At 34.2% G+C, this 22094-nt stretch overlaps 1 protein-coding gene across 1 annotated transcript in view; it reads right to left on the bottom strand.

The window, feature by feature from the left end:
• The window catches only part of LOC141336832 (glycogen synthase kinase-3 beta-like), a 30761-nt gene extending 9108 nt beyond the window's left edge, over positions 1 to 21653 (bottom strand). The window contains exons 1-3 of the mRNA XM_073842561.1: positions 20830 to 21653; positions 11502 to 11695; positions 7293 to 7376 (exon numbers count right to left, since the gene is read on the bottom strand). Of these exons, the coding sequence (XP_073698662.1) occupies positions 7293 to 7376; positions 11502 to 11695; positions 20830 to 20917 (366 nt within the window). The 5' untranslated portion in view covers positions 20918 to 21653. The remainder of the gene's footprint in view (positions 1 to 7292; positions 7377 to 11501; positions 11696 to 20829) is intronic.
• Between the last annotated feature and the right edge of the window lie 441 nt (positions 21654 to 22094).

Genomic DNA, 22094 nt, shown 5'->3' with positions numbered 1-22094 from the left:
GAGCACAGATATTGACTCGTATTACTCGTATGATACTCGTACTCGGCAAAAGTGCTTTATCCGTGCCGGATACTCGTTTCAGCCGAGTATCCGGCTCAACTCTACTCGTTATGAATCCGAAATACGTCGTGACAAAGTCGGAAATAAAACAAGGATTTGTATATGCCTTTGAAAGATGGAGACGGCTGAAAACGGAGAAGAATTTGAAGATAGACGCCATCATTGGTAATTTTCCCCTGGACAGGTAAGATTCATCTATGTTTGGCTAACTTTGCTTCCGTACACAGTGGATTTCCCACGATCGGCCGTGCTAAATGCGTTCATAAAAAGCTTTATATCGCACCACTAGCAGGGTATGAAAACAATCTATGTTCCGACTGAAATGTGGTATTACAGTACATCTTTACGAAATATTTGGCTAATCGCCATCTGTAAATTTTTGCGATACATAATTACTTCGCAAAACATCTCTTGTGAAGCATAAACATAATTAACAGAAGAAAAACAAATTTCTGTGTAGGACTCGTCACTTGCCATTGGAAGCTCCTTGTAGCAGCCTACTCCTGCAGCTTAGCTGGCAACCTCGAGTCAGGGGGGAGGGGGAGGGGAAACACCGTTCTACAGTATTTTGAAAGTGATTGCAGTACCAGTTTTGGCCACAATCCTACATACGGTTCCTTTAAACAATATATTTAATTTGTGTACTTATATTCAGCTATTCTTTTTAATAGTTAACTTTAACTATTTTTTAATTTGTCAGATCATCAGTCATCAAAGATCTGTAAATATTGGTCACAGACATGGAGATTTACTTTAAAGCTAATAACTCCCTAAAAACTCCCACAGATCATTTTAAGTCTTATTTTGATGCAACAATAAAAAGTTGTTAATTTTTTAAATTTATCTATTAATTAATTTCTAGAATCATTGTGACTTTATTCTCAAAACATTGAGACTTTATTTTCAAAACATTTAGACTTTATTCTCGAAGCATTTCGACATTATTCTTGAAACATTACGACTTTATTCTTGAAACATTTACACTTTATTCCCGAAACATTTACACTTTATTCTCGAAGCATTTCTACTTTATTCTCGAAACATTACGACTTTATTCTCGAAACATTACGACTTTATTCTCGAAACATTTACACTTTATTCCCGAAACATTTACACTTTATTCTCGAAACATTTCTACTTTATTCTCGAAACATTTCTACTTTATTCTCGAAACATTACGACTTTATTCCTGAAACATTTACACTTTATTCTCGAAACATTTCTACTTTATTCACGAAAAATTTCGTCTTTATTCCCGAAACATTTCTACTTTTATTCACGAAAAATTTCGTCATTATTCCCGAAACATTTCGACTTTATTCCTGAAACATTTACACTTTATTCTCGAAACATTTACACTTTATTCTCGAAACATTACGACTTTATTCTCGAAACATTACGACTTTATTCTCGAAACATTACGACTTTATTCTCGAAACATTACGACTTTATTCTCGAAACATTACGACTTTATTCTCGAAACATTTCTACTTTATTCTCGAAACATTACGACTTTATTCTCGAAACATTACGACTTTATTCTCGAAACATTACGACTTTATTCTCGAAACATTACGACTTTATTCTCGAAACATTTCTATTTTATTCTCGAAACATTTCTACTTTATTCTCGAAACATTACGACTTTATTCTCGAAACATTACGACTTTATTCTCGAAACATTACGACTTTATTCCTGAAACATTTACACTTTATTCTCGAAACATTTCTACTTTATTCACGAAAAATTTCGTCTTTATTCCCGAAACATTTCGACTTTATTCCTGAAACATTACACTTTATTCTCGAAACATTTACACTTTATTCTCGAAACATTTCTACTTTATTCACGAAAAATTTCGTCTTTATTCTCGAAACATTTCTACTTTATTCACGAAAAATTTCGTCTTTATTCCCGAAACATTTCGACTTTATTCTCCAAACATTACGACTTTATTCCTGAAACATTTACACTTTATTCCCGAAACATTTACACTTTATTCTCGAAACATTTACACTTTATTCTCGAAACATTTCTACTTTATTCACGAAACATGTCGTCTTTATTCCCGAAACATTTCGACTTTATTCTCGAAACATTTCGACTTTATTCCCGAAACATTTCAACATTTTTCTCTAAATACTTCAACTTGATTCTCAAAATATTACAACTTTAATCTCATAATTTTAGATTTTTTATTTTTTAACGTGGCACTAAATCAACGTCGTAATATCTAAATGTGTGAGTTGTTTACTTTTTTTAAATTAGTCTTCTAATTAATGCAATTATATTGTTCATTCAGACTGATTCATGAACGCAGAACGTGTATGAACACAAGAGGTGGGATTTATTGCATGAACCAATCACAGTCAAACATAACCATAAGTCATATCCAATCATATTACGTCTGTTAAAACTCAATGTCTGTTAAAACACAAACTGTTGAACAATTTTCTTTAGAAAAACAAGTGATTTATACACTTTCTAATGTTATATTTTGTAATATTGGCATTGTTGTATTTTTGTACTACAAATTTTTTTCTCATCCTACCTCCCATGCCTCCTCAGAAGGAAACGCCCCTGATATAAATATATACTGACCCCAAATAGTTGTGTGTTTTTGTTGTTGAAATGAAAGGTCATACGACCCAGGCTTGAGTGTTTCAAGCCAATATGTTTGTCCTGAATTAAAACACCAGTTTAAAGTATGTTTCAGGCCACAGTGACAAATCAATCCATCACAACTGGCCTTCACTGACAGCATCCTACTTTCTGTTTATTTTCTTTTATGTCTTTCAAAGCAGCCCTCACACATGATCTCTTTCTCAGCGTCTTCCTTTCTGTCTTTGTTACAAAGAGAAGCCCTGCCGTTGTGTGCAAGAATAACTCAAGAGTAACCTTACACCCTGCAGCCTCTCGTATGTGCATCAGTGTGTACGTGCATTTTTAGGTTAGATGGTTGACATTTAGTGAACTGAATTGGTTTGCAGAGGGATAAACAAGTCTTAACATGGCTCCACTGTTAGGATGGCCTGGGTTCGGGTTCAACATAAGTAAACTAAGATGTCTGTTAAACAAAAGCATTTGAATTTTTGTGATATATTGATTACTGTGGTTGAAATAAAAAATCTGGTCATCTTATAAATTACTCCAGAAGCCTTGAGTGCACTGTAAAAAACTATTTGTTGAGTCAACTTAAAATAATTTGTTACCTGGCTGACTTATAATTTTAGGCTCAGTCCACTCAAAAAAAAAAGTTTAATCAACTTAAAATGTTAAGTTGTACTAAGTGACAACTTAGATATTTGAGTTGATTCAACTTAAATTTTTAACAAAAAAAATTTTGTTGCGTCAACTCAAATTATCTAAGTTGTCTCTTAGTACAACTTAACATTTGGCTGACTTATAATTTTAGGCTCAGTCCACTCAAAAAAAAAAGTTTAATCAACTTAAAATGTTAAGTTGTACTAAGTGACAACTTAGATATTTGAGTTGATTCAACTTAAATTTTTAACAAAAAAAATTTTGTTGCGTCAACTCAAATTATCTAAGTTGTCTCTTAGTACAACTTAACATTTCAAGTTGACTAAACTTTTTGAGCTGACTAAACTTAAAATTTTAAGGCAGCAGGGTAACTTGCCCAATTTTTTTGTTAAGTCAACTCAAATATCTAATGGCGCTTTTCCACTACACAGTACCAGCTCGCCTCGGCTCGGCTCGACACGACTCGGCTCTGTTTGGTTTTCCACTGTGTAAAAGTTGTACCTGTACCTCTACAATAGTACCTGGTTTGTCATAGCGACGCTGCAGGAAACTGCCGTGACGTAATCATCTACGCGACACACACCCGCTGTCTGCACATCCTCGTTTGACCACGGCGTATTCTTCCGAGTTGCCATAATATGTAATGGATTGGATATGTCACGCAATCTCTGGCCAAACTTTTTAAAAATGGTGGGGTTATTCTGGATACTATTGCTGGCGCGTGCAATGATGACGCAGTGAATAGTGACGATTCTCTCTGACCAATCAGCAGTCTGCTGTGTTTTCACGTCACATTTAGTATCGCCTTAGCTCGCCTCAGCTCGCTTGGAACCTCGCCGGAGGTGGTACGAAAAAAAGTACCTGGAAGCCGGTACAGGTACAACTTTTACACAGTGGAAAACCAAACAGAGCCGAGTCGAGCCGAGCCGAGGTGAGCTGAGGCGAGCTGGTACTGTGTAGTGGAAAAGCGCCATAAGTTGTCACTTAGTACAACTTAACATTTCAAGTTGACTGAACTTAAAATTTTAATGCAGCAGGGTAACTAATTATTTTAAGTTGACTCCATAATTTTTTTTTACAGTGTAATGACGCTGAAAATTCAGCTTTGCATCACAGGAATATAAATTACATTTTAACAAATATTAAAATAGAAAATTCTTAAATTGTAATCATATTTCATAATATTACTTTTTTAGTGTGTCTTGGTGAATATAAGAGACTTTTTTAAAAACATCTTATTAAACATCTTAGCTACCCAAACTTTTGAAAGTTAGTGTATTTATAGAGATATAAACACATAAAATATATATTAAAATATGTATTTATTACATTTCTGAGGGACTAATATTGCAAATCTTAACGTCTGGCCCAAGCCAGCACAGAGAAATATAAATATTTGTACTGTTAACCACTGCTTTAGTCACGGAAAGGTCCTTGATTGCTCTTCTGACTGATGTGACACTTCAATCGAATTCACTCAATCCAAAACGTAAAGGAAAACAAAAGAGTATGTGGATGAAACAGACCCTCTTTGCTCAGAAAAATTCTCTCAGGTTTCACAAGCAATCATTTTCCAAACCACAGCCAAAGTATGAGCTGCAATCTATATTTATATATGAATGTGGCCCTCTTGGTTGAAGTGGACTACCTTTGACATGAACTATGCATGTATGAACGTGGTTAGAGTTAGGTTACATTGTGGAACTGTGTTCTTCTTTCTGAAAAAGAAAAAAGTGGTTGATTTTGGATGTCTGCTGCTTGTAAAGTTAAAACTTTACTCTGTAAAAAACCTACTCTCAGCTATGTAATGCTATAGCATTCTCGTTATAGGATCCTGACAAGACTCCGATCCTATTTGTGTGATCTGTGTGCAGATTATCCATTAAAAGTGAAGTCTGAACTCCCCTAGACCTGAACTCGGTGAACTGTCTACACACACACATTGCTCCTTTGGCTGGCTGCACAGGAGCCAGAGCTTGTCATACAGTAAAAATAGGGCTGGTCTAACAGTTTATCTTCCCATCAATCAAAAGTTTCCTACTGAGCTGTCACAGGCCACTGCTGTGACAGGTTTCGCCCCCGGGGCTATCAAAGGATTACCAGAGATCCCATCCACAGGTCAGCGCTGGAGGGTATGAGCAGTCAGAGCTGTAAATCACAACAAAAATACCACCCTGTTTGGATGGCAGATGTCTTCTAGTGTATGTACTGTATGCTTGTGCATATTATTAATAGATCTATTTATGTAATGATTTGAAGAAAAATGAAAACATTTTGTGATTGTTCCCTTCTGGGACAGGAAAGTATATTTGATTCAATTTGTTTATGATGTGCTGGAGAATCTCACCAAAAAAAAAAAACTGTTTATATTTTGCACAAACAATTATAGCACCATTAGTATTTATTTATTCATTCAGTTTTTTGTCTAAGATATCTTACTTTTCAATGAAAAATATAAATATGTATATTGATAAAAATACACAAAAATATTTGCAAAAATAAAAAATATTAAAAATATATAGTTTTAAAATGTCATTTTATGCATAAATTCATTCATGATGTACTGGAGAAAAAAAAAAGAAAAAAAGAAAGTAAAAACTGTTTATTTTCTGCATAAACAATTATGGCACATTAGTATTTATTTATTCATTCATTCAGTTTTTTTTTTAGTAATTTACTTTTTAATAAATATATATATATACAATACATTTTTTGTAAACTTCATAAAAGTATACAAAAATATTAAAAAATATTTTAAAAATGACATTATATGCATAAGTTCATTCATACAGGAGGATCTCGCAAACAATTTTTTATATTTTGCATAAACAATTATAGCACTATTAGTATTGATTCATTTATGTACTTATTCATTCAGCGTTTTGGTTAAGATATCTTACTTTTTAATGAAAAATATAAATATGTATATTTCTAAAAATAAACAAATTTTTTTTTTAAACTTTATAAAAAATATACAAGAATATATTTTAAAAAAAAGTCTAATTATATGCATAAATTCATTCATGATTTAATGGAGAATCTCACAAAAAATGCTTATATTTTACATAAACAATTATAGCACCATTAGGATTTATTTATTTATTAATTTATTTAGTTTTGTACTTTTTAATGAAAAATATTAAATATATATTAATACAAATATTTTTTTACAAAATTAAATATTTAAAAAATATTTTAAAAAATTACATTATATGCATAAATTTGTTCATGATGTAGTTTTTGTTCGTGATTCAGTTTTTTGGTTAAGATATCTTACTTTTTAAAAAATATATACATAAACAAAAAACTTTATAAAAAATATAAAAATATATATAAAACATCATTATATTTATTATTAATTAATAATATATAATAATAATAATAAATAATAATAATAATAATAATAATAATTAATAGTTACTTAATAGTGAGAATTGGTAAAGTGTGACAACTACAGCATCATTAAGATTGATTTATTATTTATTGATTTGTTTATTGTGCCATTTTGTGGACATTTTCTCACAAATACTTACTATAAAAAAAATCACAGTATCATAAAATAACATTTTAAAAAAAAATTTAATGTAATATAGCAATGAAAATCATCCAAAAGAGGTTTAATTCATTATGTAAAATAAACATTCTTATATCTGTTATTTATTGAAAAGACACCAAATAGAGTATGACCTTCCAGTCAAGTGTTTTTAGGTATGAGTTTGCTGGTGTCCAGAGTGTAACTTGTGCAAGAGCCAAACTACCTGCAGGGCTCTGCTGCAGTCCCTCGTAAGCACAGCTCATTAAAAAGTTAGACATCAGACTGCTATTCACTTCAGGTTGCACCACAAGAATACATATCCCATGACCCAGAGCATTTGCTGGAAACTGCTGGACTGCATGTTTCTGGTCTATAGGGCACATGATGCTGCTCAGAGAAAAAAAAAACAGAGGAAAGAAAAGTGGCACTCACTTTATCTCCACTAGAGTAGAAGAAATAGCGCAGACGGACAATGTTACAGTGGTCCAACTTCCTCATGATCTGCAACTCTCGATTCTGAGACAAAAAAATCATAGGCAGAGAAAGGAGGAAGAATCATGAGAAATGACATCAATATAATGCTACCTGGGTATACACAAAATAGGGATGCACCGAATGTTCGGCAACCGAAATAAGCGAACAGGCAGAATAAATTATACAGAACAATGACACGATCAAATAGAGGTGCGCACTAATGCAGCAAACATGACGGCAGTGTGGAAGCATTCAAAACTGTCAGAGAAAGACGCAAAAATCACTACAAGCACCGACAACGAGAGACTGTTTAGTTTCGCATTGCATGTCTTCGATGAGAAGAGAAAGGGCTGGTTGTTGCTGGTTACTGTATGATGACTGAAATCGCGAAATGGCCTTCAACCATTGGTGAATAAACTACAGAACGTTATTTTGTCTAATATACGCATGAATTGTGTTTATTCGGACAGCGCTGAATGAGCTCCTTAGCCAGGGTTCAAAGTCCAAAGCGTAAGGGAAATCTTCGCTGAAATGATGAGAATCATTCATTAATCTGCTTCAGCAAAAAGTAGTACTGAGGTCTTCTTGCGGGTTTCCGCCAAAATAAAAGTCAACATTCATAAATGTCAGTACTGTAATTTTACTGTTGTTCTTTAAAGGGGTCATCGGATGCCCATTTTCCACAAGTTCATATAATTCTTTAGGGTCTTCAAGGTGCAGTGTGTAATATTTAAGATGATCTCTAGACAGAAATGAAATATAATATACATAACTATGTTTTCAGGGGTGTATAAATACCTTACTTAATGAACCATTATGTTTTTATTACCTTAGAATTATCAGTTTATATCTACATACACCGCGGGTCCCCTCACATGGAAGTCGCCGTTATGTTTCTACAGTAGCCCTGAACGGACAAACTGCTCTACAGATCGCGTTTCATCACTGTTGTTCTTTGTGAAAAACACTGACACAATGATGAACAAGTAACTGTAGTATTCACAATAACATCTTTTATAGAATGATTGAGTAAATATAATTCCCTAATTTACATTTTAAAAGAAACCTCATTATTCTTTGCTGTCTAAAACGCCGACATCTTAATCCTGCGCGGCTACCGTAGCTTCTGTAAAGGGAGGGGTGAGCGGTGGACTAAACCGTTGGTTGCAATTCATAGCCTTACCGCTAGATGCCGCAAAAATCTACACACTGCACCTTTAATGAAAAGTCTTTAATATACTTTGGCTAAAAATTCTCAATAGTACCGTAAAAAAACACCCTTATACCTTGTCAAAATCAGCTCTGCAAAATATCAACTCATTTTATTGCATAGTCCTTTAAATGCAAATGAGCTCTGCTCACCCCGCCCCTCTCTGCTGTGGGATTATGAGTCGTCATGTTTACTTTAGCCGCATTTAGCCGTGTTTAGGGCTGCAACAACGAATCGATAAAATCGATAAAAATCGATTACTAAAAGCGTTGGCAACGAATTTCATAATCGATTCGTTGTGTCGCGCGACGCAGAGACATTTGGTTGTTATTATATATATAAAAAAAAAAATTGAGCGCAGAGCGGAGTGGACACATTCGGTCTCTCTCCCGCACTGATGCCAGCAGAGTTCGGCACCTCATAAGCTGTGTTTCCATCCAAAAATGCGAATTTAACTTATGCGCAAAACTGGAACATTTGAGCATAAAGCACCGTTTCTACATTATATATATATGCTGCCCCGATTTATATCAAACATGTTTGATATTTAAGCCTACTTTGGCTAGCGTACTTTCACAGCAGCCAATGCTCGATCGCAAAACAGCTGCTGTACGGGTCGTTGGATAGTGGAGATGGAGAAAACTACTTCTATAGTTTTTGTAACACTGTCTGTCTGTATAATGTGTCGAAAACATACCACAACCGTAAGGAGAAAGAGGAGCTCTGCTGAGGTGAAATCGTCTCAGTTTTGAATAGGGCTGTGACGGTGGCACGTTGTTTTTTTTATATATAGCCTACACTTCAGTGATTACATTTATTTTCGTTCCTTTAGTTTATAAAGTTAATTTAGAGATATATTTGGAACACTTTTTGTTTGTTAAAGTTATACCTAGCAAACAGCGGCAGACAGATCAAAAGCCTGCTTAATTCATCGCGATTTAAATTAAAATCCATTGATATAAAAAACTTAAAACATATCACAATATTAGTTTAATCATTCAATCAAGATAATTCCAAAGTTTGTGCGGACAGAAGCGCGCTTTGCAGGACATGGAGACGCCAGTGCAATGTGGAATTTCTTTTTTGCTCATAAAGGTAAGAGTAATTTACCACCCGGGCCGGAACTGTAAAGGGTCTAGCTTAGTTTGTGTGTACTAACAGTATCAACAAAATGTGCTCTTAAAGAAAACAAACAGAATACGCTTGATATCTTTGGCTTTAAACAGGAGCGCTTCACAATAATTAACCGAAACCCAGGTAATTGCCTCACAAACACAATATCTATAGAAAGCTTTAAATTATTATTTTACTATAAAACGAAATAATTAAAATCGAAAACAAAACTCTTTCATTAGCTAATCCATAAAAATGCATTAGGCATTAATGAGCAGATGGCAGGATCGTCAATTTCATCTTTGCAACACTGAATCAGAAAATACTAGTTTATTAATAAGTAATTTGAATATTTTCTTAATTTTTGCCTTGACTCATTCATGGTAATTACTTTTGCTGGGGCTTTGAGGCCAGTTTTGCGTGCATTTGAATGCGGAACTCTTCCAGCTGGTCGCTGCTGATGACAGGACACTAAACACCGCCATGGCAGAATAATAGCAGAAAGTTAGTCAAGTTATCCCGTTCCAGCGTGCAAAGTCACATGACTTTTTTAATGCGCACTGAGGAATTTAATTTGAGAGGCTTCTTGATGGGAAATGCAGCATGTACACCACAGCAATCCGCTGTTATGACGGATAGTAATTTTAGTTTATTTAGTATATATATTTGGCAGATGTAAAGCATACATGTGTATGTTTTTTGTGTTAGTCCATTTTTATTTTATTATTATTATTATAACAGTTCAAGGAGCAACATGTTCGTGCACTTTCTAAAGATTTTAGTTCTGTTTTTGAATAAAGGGTTGTAAATCCCTTGTTTTTTTTTATTTATCCGATTCATCGATTAATCAAAAAAATAATCGACAGATTAATCGATTATTAAAATAATCGTTAGTTGCAGCCCTAGCCGCATTTATCGGCGAAACTAGCCAACAAGCACATTGCATAAAAAACCATTATATACTCACTTCTGCTGTGGGTGAACATAGACGCATATGTAGATCGGGATCAGCGCTTTCCTTTCAAAAACAAAAGTGTCTTCAGTGGCTCAGATGTCGGGAGTAAATGACTACTGCTATGTTCATTATTACATCCAACAACAGAACACCTCAATCACTCAATCTGAGACATTCTTGTCTTCCACTGCACCTGAGTCGACACTATGGCGATCGGAGTCGGACTGTTTCAGCTCAGTGAGGGCTTATGTCAATTAAGTATCGTGGGAGTGGCCTCTGTCTGTGTGTCATCACACCGACAAGAAGCTGAAAATGACCTGATTTTAAAAAGGGGATATTACTTTTAAAGATTAAAAAATACCACTGGGTGGATTTTTATCATTGTAGAGTGGTTTTGTACACAAACTGCCAACACACATTAATGTTCAAACAACATGTAAAAGTGAGTGAGTAACACAATACATGTATTATTACATTCTCCTTTGCTTAGCAAGGCTGCATTTATTTGTACATTAAAAACACATGCCTGATTCAAGAAGGAGGTCTTAAAAATGGCCAAAGAATGTTATTTTACTAACTTTGTATATTGTGCTTTGTTGGTAGGCTATAATGTCTACTAGAATGTTAAAAATGTTCAGTGTTAAATAAAAAAATTTAAATTGCTGTTTTGTAAGCAAGACAAAACTGTAAAAAAGCAAATATTGGCTATTTAATTTATGCAACGGTGAAAAAAATGAGCAAAATACATGGGGGAAAACGCGAAAAAAAAAAACGTGTTCGGTAATCTGCCTTCAGCCTTTGGCCCAGTGTGTAGTTTTGTTCGGCTTCGGCCAAGAATTTTCATTTCGGTGCATCCCTAACACAAAACCACCGATAAACAAATTCTCACCTTAAACCTTTTATCCTGCAGCACCTTCTTTATGGCCACCAGCTCACCGGTGTCACAAAGCTTCGCTTGATATACGACCCCGAACGAGCCATTCCCGATGACCTTTGTGTCCGTGTAGCTGACCTCCTGAGGTCGGTCGGGACCCTGACCGGGGGTCGCGGCCACTGTTGTCACTTTACTGCCATCTTTATCTCCTATAGACAGAGAGAAAGTACAGTGTACCATGAATATTCCTTTGTAAAATTCAATGGCCTGTTTTACATGGTCACATGAGCTCTGGGTGTTACTATGCTCATTAGTGTATGATCCTGGGTGTATCATTCATCCACCTAAGCTCATTTTTGAGTTAAAAAATGACAACATGAAAATGAGAAATATGAGGACAGAATGGGCGCTGTCCTCATTTATAAAGTAGATATACATTTAATATAAAGATGCAGGGAAGAAGAACTGTTGAAAAAGTCGCTATTTTTAGTTTTCTTTGCACACAAAAAGTATTCTCGTAGCTTCGTAAAATTACGGTGGAACCACTGATGTCACATGAACTATTTTAACAATGTCCTTACAACCTTTCTGGGCCTTGAATGTGGTAGTTGTGTTGCTGTCTATTCAGAGTCAGAAAGTTCTCAGATTTCATCCAAAATATTTTAATTTGTGTTCTGAAGATGAACGAAGATCTTACGGGTTTGGAACGACATGAGGGTGAGTAATTAATGACTGAATTTTCATTTTTGAGTGAACTACCCCTTTAATGTTCACTAGGAAATAACATTAGTGAACCTTCAAAATTTCTTGGCAAGATTTTTTTTATGTTTTTTAAAAGAAGATTCTATTTGATGAAAAATACAGTAAAAACACTAATAATGTGAATTTTGCTATCCTCACTTACCAAAATAAACTGTCCTGCACCCACTAGTAAAAAAATTATATATAACACACACACACAATATGAAGGTAATAAACTAGGAATCTATTCTTTACTTTCTTTTAAAGGCACTCCCTACAGAATGAAAGCACAAGGAAGGAAATATCAGATTTACCATACAGGCGTCAAAACATTGACAGTATCATGATTCACTCACAAATCATCTAAGTCATTAATTAATTAGTGTTACAAAAATAACCTTTAATAATAAAGGGAATAATTAGTTGTTGGTTTTGTGTTTGCTTTCTAAATGAGTCATGTAAGATTCTCTGTTTTTACAAAAGAACCACTGCGAATAGATCATCAAGTGAGTAAGCTGAACTTAGATTCATAAATGAATCGTTCAGCTTGTTTTCTGAATCAGATGAGGAACTAGGTCAAAAGAATGATTTGTTCATAAATCGAATCGAATCTCAAGTTAACAACTCACTCAGGTAATTATGACTTAAATCAGTCTTTTCCTCATGCAAAGCTAATGTACAGCTTTAGAAACACCCTTTTTGATGCTTGACAGAAGAGCTGTACGAGAAAATCATTTAAAAAATGCATTATTGCAGTAAACACAGCCAATAAATAATAAACATTTATTATTAAATTGCTTATTAAGTATTGTTCACCTTTTGATTATTACTGATGCCTCTAGTAATTAAGTGTCTGATTTTTCATTTCCAACCTATTTTGAATTCATTTTAAGCAATAAATATAGTAATGTTTTTAACAGTAGTTTATAAAATAAAACTGCCCAAATATTTAATTTAACCACTGGGTCCAAAATAAATAAATAAATAAAACAAATTCATACAAATTCATCTCGATAATGTCAGATAACTTTGATAGAAAGGTATGTAACAAATCAAGGTCAGGTCAAAGTGTCAAATCAAATTTTTGGTCCCAAATTTTTATCAATTTTACTGGTGGTCCACTGTATGAAGACTTTTTGGATATAATATCTAACGGTTTACATATTTTGCTATCCTCACTTACAAAAATAAACCATAGTGTTCTGCACCCACTAATAAAAAATATCTAAAATTATATCTGGTGTTTGAATAATATATATATATATATATATATATATATATATATATATATATATATATATATATATGCACACACGATGTGAAGGTAAGCGACTAGGAATCTATTCTTTACTTTCTTTTAAAGACACTCCCTACAGAATGAAAGCACAAGGAAGGAAATATCAGATTTACCATACAGGCGTCAAAACATTGACAGTATCATGATTCACTCACAAATCATCCAAGTCATTAATTCATTAGTGTTACAAAAATAATCTTTAATAATAAAGGGAATAATTAGTTGTTTGTTGTGTTTGCTTTCTAAATGAGTCATGTAAGATTCTCTGTTTTTACAGCCGTGACAAAATAGATCTGGGAAGTACCGGTGCGAATGGATCAAGTAAGTGAGCTGAACTTGTAAATAGATTCATAAACCAATCGTTCAGCTTGTTTTGTGAATCAGATGAGGAACTAGGTTAAATGATTCGTTCATAAATCGAATTGTACCGATCCGGATCTCAAGTTAACAACTGGCTCAGGTAATAATCATAAATCAAAAATCAGTCTATTTTCTCATGAAAAGCTTTAGAAACATCCAATTTGGTGCTTGAAAGAAAAGATGTATGAGAAAATCATTTAGAAAACTGCATTATTGCAGTAAACACAATCAACACACGTGCTGCATGTTTGCAGGCAATCTAAGGCACTTTAATGAAATAGTATAAGCATGTGTGTGTGTGTGTGTGTGTGTGTGTGTGTGTGTGTGTGTGGCAGGTCAGGTGAGCCGTGGAGTAAAGTGCAGACAGAGTGCACGTTCAGCACGGGGAAATGTGATGAGTCAGAGGGCGTGAGTGTGCACACAATCACACGATGAGCTAATAAAGATCTCGGCTCCCAAACTTACGCAGCATGGAATTTTAATTGAGTCACGGGCCATTACTTACCCAGATCATCTTCCCATCCTGCTCTTCTGACACCATCCCGCTCGCGAACCGACTAGTCATTTAGCAATTCAGATAAACCGAGGCATTTAATATAAGACGCAGCTTAACTTAATCTTCTCCGCTCTAAGAGACTCTTCATCATTACGACTACAGCATTAATCACATTATCTCACATACAAAACGATTATCCCTCACCATCCGCTATGTTGAGAACAGAGGAAAATAAAACGGGTGTAAATAAACATGAACTGATTATGAATATCTAATGATTAGCAGAATTTAAACGCCAACATTCTTGCGTATTTGTTTTTATATAATGACAATAAATGTCATAATTAACTTGACACGTATGAAAACAGGCATGATACCAATTAGCCAATAATTATATTTTTATGTTACAGCATTATAATGTGCAGTATGGATATTCATTTTAAGATTTACTAAAGATTAAATAACATTTTTTTTAATATATTTTACACTATGATTCAAAGGTTTGGGGTCAGTAAGATTATACATTTATAAAATAAATGCATTAAATAAACAAATGTAATTGATTAAATGACAGTGAACTTACAATCTTAAAATTTATATTTCACACAAATGCTGTCTTTCCAGACTTTCTGTTCAACAAAAAGTATTACAGTTTCTACAAACATATTAAGCAGGACAAGTGTTTTCAACATTGATAATATTTCCTAAACATCACCATTTCTGAAGGATCATGTGACGCTAATGCTGAAAATTCAGCTTTGCATCACAGAAATAAATTACATTTCATAATATATTCAAATAGAAAACAGTCATTTTAAATTGTAATAATACTTCACAATATTGATGTTTTACTGTATTTGTGATCAAATAAATGTGGCCTTTATGAGCATGAAACACTTCATTCAAAAACATCCTACCAACTCTATTCATTTGAATGATACTGTATATTTTTATGAAGATTAACTTTGTGAGCATTAGATGACAGCAAAGGTAATCGTAATGTAAAAACAGGTAAAAAGCACAGTTAAATATCCAATATCTGCTAGTATGTCCCGACTGATAGCTACCAATATGGTACTAAGATATTATACTTTCAGCTTTTTGTCCACTGAACATTTTTTGTTCACACTACCAGTCAAATGTTTTTGAACAGTAAGATGTTTTTAATGTTTTAACGAAGTCTCTTCTGCTCACCAAGCCTGCATTTATTGGATCCAAAATACAGCAAAAGCAGTAATATTGTGAAATATGTTTACTATTTAAAATAACTGCTTTCTATTTGAATATATTTTAAAATGTTATTTATTTCTGTGATCATTACTCCAGTCTTCAGTGTCACATGATCCTTCAGATTTGTATCAGCTGATTTGCTGTTTTTTGGGGTAAGAAATTTTAGAAATGAATACTTTTATTTAGCAAGGATGCTTTAAATTGACCAAACGTGATGTTAATGACATTTATAATGATTTCTATTTCTATTCTAGGGGCAGCCGTGGCCTAATGGTTAGAGATTCGGACTTGTAACCCAAAGGTTGCAGGTTCGAGTCTCAGGTCCGGCAGGGATTGTAGGTGGGGGGAGTGAATGTACAGCACTCTCTCCACCCTCAATACCACGACTGAGGTGAGTCCCTTGAGCAAGGCACCGATCCCCCAACTGCTCCCCGGGCGCCGCAGCAATGGCTGCCCACTGCTCCGGGTGTGTGTTCACGGTGTGTGTGTGCTCACTACTGTGTGTGTGCACTTGGATGGGTTAAATGCAGAGCACAAATTCCTTGTATGGGTTACCATACTTGGCCTCACTCACCCCCTTTCCTTTCCTTCAGTTTATTTCAGATAAATGCTGTTCTTCTAAACCTTCTATTCATCAAAGAAACCTGAAAAAAATATACTCAGCTGATTTTAACATAATAATAATAATAATACAAATTTGAGCGGCAAATCAGAATATTAGAATGATTTCTGAAGGATCATGTGACTGATGATGCAAAAAAATTCAGGTTTAACTCACAGGAATACATTCGATTTTAAAATATATTCAAATAGAAAACAGTATTTTACTGTTTTTGCTGTACTTTTGATCAAATAAATGCAGACTTAGTGAGCAGAAGAGACTTTAAAACATTAAAAATCTTACTGTTTAAAATCTTTTGACTGGTAGTGTATTTTTATTGTAACCAATACATTAATGATCAACAAACCAGTACCGTTGACCCACTGAACAACTTCTGTCCCTCACAGGCTCGTTTCATACCTATTAAACAGACACCTACCCTAAGGAGGTCTATAATAGCTCTAAACAGGTTTAAATCCCTAATTTGCTTGGACAGGTTCATGGTATTATCTCTAATACGAGCTATGAAATGTAATTTCACAGCTATGAAGAGAGGCCTGCCGCTGTTTTCTGTTAAGCATGTCTAGACACGAGACTATTTGGCGTGTGACGGTAATGAGCACGTCACATGTTCAGGTGTAGCCCCTCTTTAGGACACACCCTGTGGAGGAAGTCATGCTGCCTCAGGCCTGGGTGTTGCTATGGCAGCAAGATGAGTCAGCTGCTACGGCTGATGCTGGGAATCATTGGCTGTCAGCTGATCAGATATATATACATATATTATAATATACAATGACTAATTTCTATTTGAATATATTTTTAAATGCAATTACTGAGATGCAAAGCTAAATTTTCAGCATCATTACTCCAGTCTTCAGTGTCACATGATCCTTCGGAAATCATTCTAATATGCTGATTTGCTGTTTTTAGAGAACTAATAATAATAATAATTCTATTCTATTCTATTTTTTCACAATTGCATTGTCGTACATAGTGTTTGAGGAAACATACAAGCTGCACATAGCTGCTTTTAAACCCTCCAAATCCAATCCCAATAGAAAATAATCTAATGAAACACTGAGTTTCCATTATGGTCAAACACCATTACACAGACATGGATGTGTTAAAGGAGAAGTTCACTTCCAGAACAAAAATGTACAGAAAATTTACTCACCCCCTTGTCATCCAAGATAGTCTTTCTTTCTTTAGTCGTAAAGAAATTATGTCTTTTGAGGAAAACATTTCAGGATTGTTTTCCATATAGTGGACTTCTATGGTGCCCACAAGTTTGAACTTCCAAAAAGCAGTTTCAATGCAGCTTTGAAGGGCTCTGAATGATCCCAGCCGAGGAAGAAGGGTCTTATCTAGCGAAATGATCAGTTATTTTCTAAAAAAAAATGTACAATTTATATACTTTTTAACCTCAAATGCTCGTCTTGTCTAGCTCTGTGTGAACTCTATGTATTCCAGTTCAATACAGTTAGGGAATGTCTAAAAACTCCCATCTTATTTTCTCCTCCAACTTCAAAATCATCCTACATCGCTGCAAAAGTACAGACCCAGTGTTTACAAAGTGAATGCACAAGGAGGGTCAAACACCCTTTTACAAAAAAAGGTACAACAGCGATGTAGGGCGATTTTGAAGTTGGAGGAAAAAACGAGAAAGGAGTTTTTCAACATACCCTAACTGGAATACACAGAGTTTACGCAGAGCTAGACAAGACAAGCGTTTTGGGGTTAAAAAGTATATAAATTGTACATTTTTGTTTCACTAGATAAGACCCTTCTTCCTCATCTGGGATTGTTTAGAGCCCTTTATAGCTGCATTTAAACTGCATTTTGGAAGTTCAAACTCATGGGCACCATAGAAGTCCACTATATGGAGAACATTCCTGAAATGTTTTCCTCAAAAAACATAATTTCTTTACGACTGAAGAAAGAAAGACATGAACATCTTGGATGACAAGGGGGTGAGTAAACTATCTGTACATTTTTGTTGGAAGTGAACTTCTCCTTTAAGTGGCAATCCGCAGATCCTCCCCTATTGTTAAGATGCCTGTGACTCTACCGACAGCTACTGTAGGTATGGACACTTGGAAAAGAGGAACAGAGTCAGAGGTGAGTCACACACATCCCTCTGATCCTCCTTTCCTGAGGAGCACAGTGGTGAGATACACATCATTAGTGCAGGAAATGAGTGATCCAGCTGAGCTAAGGCTCAGGAGAGAGGCCTGTCAGTCAAACCATGGGGCATGGGTTCAAAGAGGGGCAATGGACAATTTTACAGCTCAGGCAGCTAAACATTATCCAGCTAGAGAGTACGTGAGATATCAGGTAGTAAGCTGTGCCTCAAGACATTCATGGCTTATAAATCAATACCTATTCAAGGATCTCTGAGCACTAAAACAAGCCCTGAGATCATCATAGAACATCTTTCTTGGTAGAACAATGAGTCTGAAGCTAAAAGGGTCTCAGATTAAACTTAAAGGCACAGTTCAAAAAACAGAAAAAAATAGAATTGTGTTATTTACTCACCCTCAAGCTGTTCCAAACTTGTATGAGTTGCTTTCTTCCGTTGAACACAAAAGGCTACCATCAACTGTTTTTTTTTACCAGCATTTTTCAAAATGTATTCTTTTTTGTTCAACAGAAGAAAGAAACTCTTACAGGTTTGAGACAAATTTTTGGTGAACTGTCTCTTTAAATGACAGCTTTATTTGTACACAGCAATGTTCTGATTAATATCACAATGTATACGTGACAATATTCTGTTTGTGAACAATATTCTGATTAATATCAGAATATGGTCATCATGTAATGTGTTAATCTAATGATATATATATATATATATATATATATATATATATAAATCTGTATTCCTTAATCAGACATTTGTGTCAAATAAACACATTTATTTGGAATAAATACCCTAATAATATATCATGTGACAGCTGTCTTTTTCAGACTTCTGTAACCCAAAATGTTGGTTTAATCTGGTTATGGTAATTAAGTCAGTGTTATTTTAGGATCATTGAGATATTTTTGTATTATTAATTTAGTTTTTATTACTATTTAAAATTTGTTTTCATTTGTATATTCTATTTTTATTTTATTTTAGTTAAAGTTTAAGTAATTTTGCTGTGCTTTTGTCATTTTTATTTGTTTTTTGTATGTCTATAAATAGCACAAATAAGAAATATAACTGGCAACTAGCTGAATTAAAATAAATGTTCTTATTTTTTTATTTTGGTTTAATCTGGTTATGGTAATCAAGTCTGTTATTTTAGGATCATTGAGATACTATTGTAGTTTTTATTAACATTATTGTTTTCATTAATATTATTGTAGTTTTAATTCATATTTTAAATTTGTTTTTATTTGTATATTTTATTTTCATTTTATTTTAATTAAAGATTTTGTAATTTTGCTGTGTTTTTGTCATTTTATTTTTAGGTTTTAGTTATTTTAGTACATCAAGTCAAACAACGCAAATGTAAAATGTAACTTTGGCCACTAGCTGAATTAAAATCTTATTTTAAGTCTTATTTCATCCTTTTAGTTTAATCTGGTTATGGTAATCAAGTCAGTGTTATTTTAGAATCAATGAGATATTATTGTATTATTGTAGTTTTTAATAATGTTATTGTAGTTTTTATTCATATTTTAAATTTTGTTTCCATTTTATTTTACTAAAGGTTTTAGTAATTTTCCTGTGTTTTGTCATTTTTATTTGTTTTTTAATATGTCTATATAGTTTTTTTATTCATTTTTATTTTTAAGTTTTAGTTATTTTAGTACATCAAATTAAACTAAACGCAAATGAGAATACGTCTTCTCATTTTTTTATTTTGGTTTAATCTGGTTATGGTAATATTGGTTTAATCTGGTTATAGTAATTAAGTCAGTGTTATTTTAGGATCAGTTAGACATTATTGTATTTTTGTATTTTTTTATTAATATTATTGTAGTTTTTATTTAATTTTGTTTTTATTTTTGTATTTTCCTGTTTTTATTTTATTTTAAAGATTTAGTCATTTTGCTGTGTTTTAGTCATATCCATATATATATATATATATATATATATATATATATATATATATATATATATATATATATATATAATAGGTTTGTTTTTGTTGTTAATAATAGTAAACAATTTTGTTTACTATATAATAACTATAACAACCCTGATTCATGGTGTTGTGTTTACATGATGCTTATATGACAACTTCTGATTATTATCTGACACTCCTTATGCATGTTAACGCAGTCATTATCTCAGCTAAAAAAAAAAAAAAAAAAAAAGCTCTGGCCACTGCAACCTCCCTGGTATAAACTACTGAGCTGTGCAATGATGCCTAAGCAGGGTGCTTCCTTAGTGCACAATGCAGCAAATGTATTTCCATTGAGCTGATCTGATAATAAGAGACAGGACCTGACCCATCCCTTGAGATTCAGGCAGCATTACATTAGGGGCAAGATTACATGGCAGATGCTCACAAACTGTACATTATACACATCCATCCTAATCATAACCGATTATGAATTTCTTGTATGTTTATGCTGTTTGGCTGAGATAGCCTTCAATATGAGATATAGAGTAGATGTTGGTACTTACTGCTGACTTTCATGTTGCCAAAGGCTGAAGGCTGCGGCACTGGCTTGCAGCTCTCCGCAAATGAGGTGGTCCTAGGCCGGCCTGACATCTCCAAGATCCCGTTACTCTTTAACCACACTCCTTATAGGCTCCTTTAAGACAAGAATGAATCTGGGTTCCGAATAAGCTTCTGTTTAAGCAAATAAAGGAAAACTCCAGGATATCTCTTCTAATGCAATGAATTCAGAGGTGGTCAGCTGATTGTGGATGAAGATATCCGTTCATTAACCATCAAACGTGCCGTTTAAAAACACTTTACAACCCGAATGGCACAAATTAGTCCCCGTTTCAGACTTGCCGATGATAATGTCAGAGAAAAATGTCTATGGAAAGACGAAATCACATTATCTTGAACAGACATTCAGCCTGTATCAGTTCACATCAGCATATCCAGAGCGCAGAACTGTTATCTCGCATGCGCACAGATGAAGTCTGCCGAGATCAGATAAACTTACTCAATTATGATTATTCTTTCACTTTATATCCTTTAGATGTTGCAGGCGTGTTTCGATAAAGCTGACACCGAGACTTGCCATGGCCGCATCAGTCCGTGAACACTGATCTACATCCGATAAAACGCAAATAATTCAGGCATCTTTCTTCCAGATGAAGGGACGGATGTCGCTAGCTTTTTCGTGAGCTCCTCAAGAATCCCTGAAGATGTTTCCTTTCGACTGACACAGCCGCTCTAGATGCCTCCTCAGCTAGCGATGTGAGTGAGATTCATGAACAAATCATTCCGAATGATTCGAATCTTTTTGAATGAATCTTTCAAAACGCTCTAGTCTAGTCCAAACGACTCGTTCCTCAACCGGGCTGGTCCGGGCTGTTCTTAAAGTGATAGTTCACCTAAAAATGAAAATTATGTCATTAAAGGGATAGTTCACCCAAAAATGAAAATTTGATGTTTATCTGCTTACCCGCAGGTCATCCGAGATGTAGGTGACTTTTTTTTCTTCAGCAGAACACAAACAAAGATTTTTAACTCAAACCGGTACAGTCTGCCAGCCATATAATGGCAGTGGATGGGCACCAGACCTTTAAAAGTAAAAAAAAAACATGCACAGACAAATCCAAATTACACCCTGCGGCTCGTGACGATACATTGATGTCCAAAGACACGAAACGATCGGTTTTGGCTAGAAACTGAACAGTATTTATATAATTTTTTTTTACCTTTGATACACAGCCACGTCCAACTGTCATGAGCATGAGCTTTTCATCCG

The sequence above is a fragment of the Garra rufa genome, chromosome 6, assembly GCF_049309525.1.
Source record: "Garra rufa chromosome 6, GarRuf1.0, whole genome shotgun sequence".
NCBI classification, from domain to species: Eukaryota; Metazoa; Chordata; class Actinopteri; order Cypriniformes; family Cyprinidae; genus Garra; species Garra rufa.
Note: the sequence above shows the minus strand (reverse complement) of the source record. Positions and strands in the feature narration are given on the sequence as shown.